The following is a 7,986-nucleotide window of genomic DNA, read 5'->3' as shown; positions in this document are numbered from 1 at the left end:
GACGGCACACAACAACAACAACAACAACAGCAAAATATGAAAGATGAACCTTTGTTAGCTTTATCTCCAAGGAAACTCTAGCTGCATTTTCTCCAAGACATATCTGCTTGCTCTTTTCACATTTCATGGGATATTCAGTACTGCCCCCCAACTCCACAGTTCAAAGACATCAAACAAATCTCCTTCTGGCATCCTTATTCATTGTCCACTTCTCAGATGCATAACAAGTGAAAGAAAAGACCAAGGTATGAATTATACACACTTTAGTCTTCAAACTCACATCTGGAGAGACCCTGACTGCAGAACTTTCCTAAAGCAATATACATCCTGATCTCCTGACTACTGGTACCAAAGGTGTTAATTGTGGATCCAAATAATAAGTAATCACTGACAATTTCAATCTTTTCTGCATCTATCTTACTGTTGCTTAATGGTCCAGTGGTGAGGAATTTTCCCCCCCTAATATTGACATGTAATCCATATTGATTTAAGGCTGTAGTTTTTGATCTTCTGCAGCAAGCATTTCAAGTCCTCTTCAGTTTTAGCAAGCAAGGTTGTATCATCTGCATACTGTAGTCTATTGATGAGTCTTCCTGTGACCCTGATGCCATTTTCTTTGTAAAGTTCTGCCTTTTGAATTATTTTCTCTTTATAGATATGAAATAGGTATGGAGAAAGCAGACATTCCTGATGCACACTTTCTTTTATTTTAAATCTTGCAGTCTTTGCTTGCTCTGTTGAGACAACAGCTTCTTGGTCTAGGTCTAGGTTTCAAACAAGTATAATTTAATGTTCTGGGATTCACATTTTTCTCAATGTTAACCATAATTTGTTATGATCAACACATAAAGGACTATATGGAGGATGCACTACGTGGTAGACAGTAGGTCCACACGTAAAGTACTATGCTATCAAGGACAAACACATGTATCACCAAGTTCGTGTCCATACGACATTCACAAATCTCATTTTAATTCCTTTCTTCCCCCTCCCCCTTTCTATTATGCAGAACCTAAACTCTAGCTTACTATATTGTAGAACAAGAGAAATAATAAATAACGATAATCTGCAACTAATAATGTAAGATATGATATCCAAGTAGGAAAAACTCAGGTGGTATTTTAGCTGAAACACTTCACCATGTACAGAAATTAATGGAATGCACATCCAGGGACATGCATTTTAAGAAACAAGATACAGAGTTCTTCTAGAATCTAAACTAATTTATGAAAGAAGAAATAATTCTATTTAAGTTGGAACCTACCTACTATTTCCTGCCTTTTTTTTTATAAAAAAGAAAGACAAAGCCGTGCAAGGTGGAGAAATTAAAGCGTAGTAACAATCAAATATAAAAGAAATTCTAAGTATCTGTCAAAAACAAGGCTAAGTGAACTATTTTTGAAGGAACTGAAAAAAAGACCCCTGGGCCAGAAATGTTATAGCTCTGCTCTTTCTAGGTCGAAACTGTTAGAATGAGACAAAGAAAAATCTGGACCTGGAGTAAGAAAAAGATATTAGGAATCCATTCTCCACACTGGCAGAATTTTGTTTAACAAACAGACGAAAGGCCAGAATGATTAGGTATCATAAGAAACTGGAATTAACTGGAAGGAATAAATGAAAAATTATGACTCTAGAGTGAAGGGTGAAACATTTTTAGAGCGCCCATTAGGTGAAGCTAAGTAGAAAACAGAAAAATAAATTATTAGAATATGATAAAAGAAAGAACCATTTTTCGTGTTTCTTGACAAGAAAAACACTGTGTGCTTTGCAAAAAATAAATTTGATATGTTCATGTACTTGAGCAAGCATTAAATGAATTCTAGACTGAAATGAATAATAATAATAATAATAATAATAATAATAATAATAAAAAACATTAACCCATTTTATGCAACACAGGTTTGACTCGGGGGTAGGTGGAGGATGAGGTAATCTCCTATACAAAAAACCAAACCAAAACAAAACAAGAACTTATTTTGGCTTTCTTTATTAAACAAATAGGAACGTTAGTTTAAAAGTATATAAAGAGAGCCTAAGAATATTAGGCTTTTTTTTTTAAAGAAACATTAAACCATTTTGGAGAAAGGGTCTTAGAAAGTATGCCATTAAAATATAACTGGACTTGCAGGAACGATTACTGTGCTGTACTGTAAGGGGAGCTGTTGGCACATAAGAGCAGCTCACACATGAGCTCATCCACTGGCTTCAGCAAGACCCACTTTTAGCTAGATGCAGTCATGTTTCAAGACCTCCGATTCCCTAATGCTGACAAGCTCAACAACTTGTTTTGTCTCTGGGAGCTCTTCTCTGGTGATTAACTGCTTATGGTGAATACTAATTACTTATATAAAAGTATAGTACTGAAGAAATAATGCCCTATTTCCTCTACCTGCAGCCTAGACATGTCTTTTGAGTCTAAAAGTTACTGGCAAGAGCCTGTACAAGCCCAAACCAAGATATATAACTTGCTCCCCCTCAGTAAATAAATATCTCTTCTTCTCCATTATAGTATAGCCAAGACCTGCCCTTTAACCTCTGGGCTCTAAATCAAAGGTAATCAGAATAAAGTGAAGGTTTTGAAATGTTTGCAGTGACCACCTAGAAAAATTTGCTGGGAGAGTTTATGAATCAGTGAGCTCCCCATGTCCTCAATTTCCCATATCCCATGTCGAAATTATACCCCAAATTGTCAGTTCTTAGGAACTGCACCTCAGATTAAAATCTTCCCACCAGGAAGTCTATGAGAATTTGTTCTTGTGTTTTAAATCCTAAATGCTTGTTAAACTGCCAACACTGCAAAATTAGAGACCATTAAACAATATAAGGCAGCAAATGATTAAATCTACCAAATACACATTCAAAGCAGCTTAAGCTACTTTTTAATTAAAAATAAAATATCACTGGCTAAATTCAGATGTCTTAGCTATCCAGAAAAAGTTAGAAGACTATTCAAAATGCAAGCTTCCACAGACAAGGCCAGAGAGAAAAGGGAAAAGAAGGTTGGGGGTGGGTCAGAAAGGGGCTCTTCTCATGTCTAAATCCAGGGTGGCAGGGCCTTGTCAGCTTGACCCCGTTTAGTTGGTGGGCATTAAGGGGGGAACCAGTAGGCCCTGCAGGAGAAGGACTCCATGTGGCTTATTAAATAAGCTTTATTAGCAAAGGCCTCAAAGTAGGCAGGGTGTTCCACCTTCTTGGCAGGGGAATGAGTTGAGTAACAGCCACAGAGGAAGTGAAGGCATTGGAAACGTATAGATGGGAAGCCAACTGAGAAATGGTTCTTGAAATAATGATTAGCTTTTGGAAGAAAAGGCATTATTGGGGCTTTTGAGCAAATAGGATCATCTGAAAAAGAAAGAAATGTATACCGTAAAGTTTGAAGTAAACAAACATTGTAGCTCTAAGTTGTTCCTACTTGTTAAAGAAAAGGGCCAGGGGGCTTAGTCAACATTGGGCAGGATGCCAAGAATCTCAAGATCAGACTTAAGGCTGGGATGATATCATTCACTGCGAAGTCCTGAGACACTGAAGCATGAGACTATTTACTGGTAAAATCTTACCTCACCCACATTTTTCTTATTTTTAACTCTTCATTCCCTCCCTCCACTCCATGATATTTTCCCAAATACATGTTCTGTCTTTTATGCAAATGTTAGGAGTTCACTTTTAACACTAGACACGGGCTTACCTAAAAAGCTTGCCCTGAAGTAAAGCACTGGTACTTGGTAGCTACAGGAATACAAGACATGATACTCATATTTAATCACTTCCGATGGCGCTGTATTCTCGGCCACTTCAAAATCATCAGGAGGCAGCTCAGAAGTGTCCTGGAAAAGTGTGAAAAATGGAAACAAAATGTGCTTATCAATCAAATGGTGCACTAAGTTGGAGAAAGAAAGATGACATTTCCTTCCTGAAGAATAACAGTTAAGTAACTATAAGGCAATGAAGTAAGGAATTGGGAGTTACCCATATTAATGTTTAACATTTGAATCCTGGGTAAATAGTAAGACCAGAAAACATTAGCATTAAGTAATTCCAGATTGTTTTTGTTAGACAAAGCAGCTCTGGGTAAAGAAACAGGAAGACAGAGTGCAGAAAGATCTATTTCAACAGCAACTCCGAAAAATCTTTATTGTACAATTTTAGCAGGTCAATGATGGCTATACAAGCTACCTTCTTCCCTACCTGTGAAAGCTAAAAACATCCTAACAATTGAACAAGAGGCTGTGAAACGTCCCTAAAGATTCTATTGTACTTGCCAAAAGATGATTCATTGTGTGCTGAACAATTCCCAGTTCCATTTTGAATAAGAAAGTTATTTTGCAAGAGGTTGAGTTTGTTAGGTACATTTCAAAAGCTGAGAGGAATCTGTTTTCTTTACTATTGTGATATCCTTGGTATAGTTCAATAATAAATCCTGATTTATAATAGGGTAGATGGCAAATATTAATGTCAACATGAACAGGGTTCAGTAAGCAGAGATAGAATCATTACTCTTCTCATCTAATCACTTCCTTACGAGTGAGTTTTTTATTGTGTAGGGTTTCTGAAGAAGGTATCTTAAAACTTGAAAGCAATTAACTGAACACTGAGTCAGAGTCTGGATCCATCTACTTATGTATTTGTGTGGAAGAATTTCCTTTGAAATTAAACTAGTAAAAGGAGCAAAGCAGGTGGGCTTGGCCCTCGGCTGGCTCTCATCAAGGCAGTTACAACAACAGTAAACAATTAGAAAGAAGCAAACTTTATCAATATGATATAAAGTTTCTCCTGGAGATAAGTAAAACCACTGACTACTTCCCAGATTTGTATCTCTTACTAATTCCCCAGGCATAGTCAATTCACTAGGGAGCCTGCCATATACAAGTCACAATTGGAAAGGTTTGCGAAATATCTTTTCACAAAGCTCCAGTGTATGCTAGCAATTAAACACACAAGACAAATCATTAAGATCAGAGAGGTTTCAGAGAGAAATCACTAACATATGAATATCCTAGATTCAGGACATCAATATAGTAAATAAGAAAGAGGTTTTTGTTTTTGTGTAGTGGTTGTTTTCTCTGTTTTTTTTTCATTCACTAGGCATAGTTATCTATAAGTGTCATAAGCAGAAATTCTTTTAACAATTTTTTTCTTTAAAGGCTAACTCATCCAGCATTTTATTTCTAAATACTTATGAAAGCACCAAATCTTTGTTATAAGGATGAATTGCAAACACTGCATAAATAACATAAAATGGGAAATGAAATTCCTCTCTTTCCATGTACCTCAGATATGTAACTGTTTTTAACCAGGCTTTTTTTATTTTGGCAAAAATTCACAGACACACACGCATGCACACACATGTACATATACACACAATCAATGAGATCATGCTGCATGTGCATATATTCTAGTTTTGCTGCCCTGTCAGTGTTCTCCATTTAGCTTCTTCTTAAAGAGCTTCACATTATTCTATAGCATGCCTAAGCCTTCATTTGTTTGACATTTCCATATTACTAGACATTTTGGCTTGATCATAATTTTCTGTTAGTACAAATAATATTATGAATATCCTTACACATCTTGGGTTCTCTTAGTTACAGAATCCCTAAAACTAGACTTACTGGATCAAAATTTGTATTCACCAATTTGTATCATAACTTTCAATAACAAAACACACACAATGAACCCACTCCCTTCAATTTAATTTCGGTTTCTTTCCAATCACTCACTATGCATCTGAGAGCTAGACAATGAATAAAGATTACAGAAGAAGAATTGACGTCTTTGAGCTGTGGTGTTGGGGAAGAGTGCTGAACAGCCCATGGACTGTCAAAAGAACAAATATTTCTTGGAGAGGGTGCAGCCAGAGCACTCTTTGGAGGCAAGGATGATGAGGCTATGCTGCACATACTTAGGGATTGTCACTAGACGGGGCTATTTCTTGGAAAGGGACATGATGCTCAGAAAAGTGGGAGGTCAACATAGGAGAGGACGGCCCTTGACCACATGGACCGACACAATGACTGCTACAATGAGCTCTAATGTGTCAGGAAGTGTGAAGATGGGACAAGATAGGGTTCATCGATGTTCATACGGTTGCTATGGTTCTTACTCAACTCGTGAGCACCTAACAACAACAAAAATGTATTAACTTTCCTCAAGTTTCTGATGCGGGAGGATAAGGTCCCTCCTTTTTATGTGGAGCAGCTGGTGTGCTTGAACTGCAAACTTTCCAGTTAGCAGTGCAACACTTAACCTACTAAACTATCAGGGCTGCTTCATTTAATACATGCTGCCAATCTTTCCTCAGAGAAAAGCATGCATCAATCTATATTCTCAGAAAAAAAGATATCCCTATCCTATATCTCATAAACAATATTATTTGTGTTTTTAATTTTTTACCAATTGATAAATATAAAAATGTAAATGTACTGTTTTAAATGCTACTTTATTAATATTGAAGAAATGTAATGGTAATTTTTATTCTTCTATAATTTGTCCTTACACTTGGTCCACTTTTCCTGATATTTAGTTTGTTTTCACTTTTGTTATTGAATTATATAAAACATCTGTATATTAAAAATGCAAACTCCTCATTGGGAATAAATATATGTACGCAAGACTGTTGTTAAGTCAATTCTGTCTTATGGGAGTTCAAAGGTTACAAACTTTTAAAATTATTTTATACTAGTTTGCTTACAAAGTTCATATACATTGTTTTTCCACAATGAATCTTTACCATTTCTTTTACCCATCAATATGTGCGACCCTATGATTACTCTTCTGCTCATCTTCCCGCTCTGCACTCACCCTCCTTTACTTGGATCCTCATGCACATTTTACTAGTTAGCTTTGTATTTCTAAAATAATGGTATTTGTCCCTTATGGGACTGAGTTAGTTCACCTAGCATAATGCTCTCCAGTCCCTCCAAAGTTATGCAGTGATTTTTAAAATCATTGCTTCTGCATGCTGAAGAGTATTCCATCATGTGAATGTACCAAGATTTCTCAATCCATTCAATTGTGGTTGGACACTTGGGCTGTTTGCATGTTCTTACGATGGTGAATAACACTGTTAAGAACACTGGTATACAAAGCTCTATTTGTGTCTCCATTCTAGTTTTGTTGGGTATATACCAAGCAGTGGAATAGCAGGGTCATATGGAATTTCTATTTCAGCTTTCTGAGGAAACACTAAACTGCTTTCCAGAGTGGCTGTACCATTTCACAATCCCATCTACAGTGTATAAGAGTTCCTATCTCTCCACATATCCTCCCCAACATTTATTACTTGCTGTCCTGTTAAACTTTGCCACTGCTACTGGGGTGAAATGGTATCTCATTGTGGTTTTGATTTGCCTCTCTCTTATTGCCAGTGATTTTGAGCATTTCTTCATATGTCTTTATATGGCCATCTGAATATCCTCATCTGTGAAAAGTCTTGCCATATCTTTTGTTGCTCATGGAAAATGTTTTAGATGCACAAATGAATTGAATCTTTAGAAGGTCCCATTCATCAATTTTATCCTTTCATGGTAGTGTAGTTTTGGCTTGGTCCTACTTAATTTGTAGTTGGCTATTGTAAATGGTATTGCTTTCTTAGTTCACTTACCTATGGTTTCATTGCTACTGTAGAGTAATCCCATGGACTTTTGTACATTGATTTTGTATTCTGCCACTCTACTAAATTGGTCCGCTAGCTCTAACAGTTGTTTTTTTGTTGTTGAGTCCTTGGGACTTTCTGTGTACACTATCAAGTCATCTGCAAACTGTGACAACTTGACCATCTTTTTTGCCAATATGTTGTTATGTGCCTTCGAGTTTTTTGTGACTCATAGCGACCCTACGTACAACAGCCCTAAACCCTGCTCTGTCCTGTGCCAATAGCATTGCCTCCGACATACCCATCCTGATTACCCCAGTCACCGAATCAATCCACCTCATAGAGGGTCTTCCCCTCCTGAGCTGTCCCTCCACACTCCCAAGCATGATGTCCCT

The 7,986-nt window shown here is 36.8% G+C and overlaps 1 protein-coding gene across 1 annotated transcript in view; it reads right to left on the bottom strand.

Moving 5' to 3' along the window:
• The window catches only part of ATG10 (autophagy related 10), a 524,157-nt gene that overhangs the window by 182,373 nt on the left and 333,798 nt on the right, over nt 1-7,986 (bottom strand). Inside the window, exon 3 of the mRNA XM_006889865.1 lies at nt 3,689-3,827. Coding sequence (XP_006889927.1) covers nt 3,689-3,827 — 139 coding nt within the window. The remainder of the gene's footprint in view (nt 1-3,688; nt 3,828-7,986) is intronic.

Source organism: Elephantulus edwardii, unplaced genomic scaffold (assembly GCF_000299155.1).
Source record: "Elephantulus edwardii isolate Elephantulus edwardi_28Jun2011 unplaced genomic scaffold, EleEdw1.0 scaffold00082, whole genome shotgun sequence".
Classification (NCBI taxonomy): Eukaryota; Metazoa; Chordata; class Mammalia; order Macroscelidea; family Macroscelididae; genus Elephantulus; species Elephantulus edwardii.
Note: the sequence above shows the minus strand (reverse complement) of the source record. Positions and strands in the feature narration are given on the sequence as shown.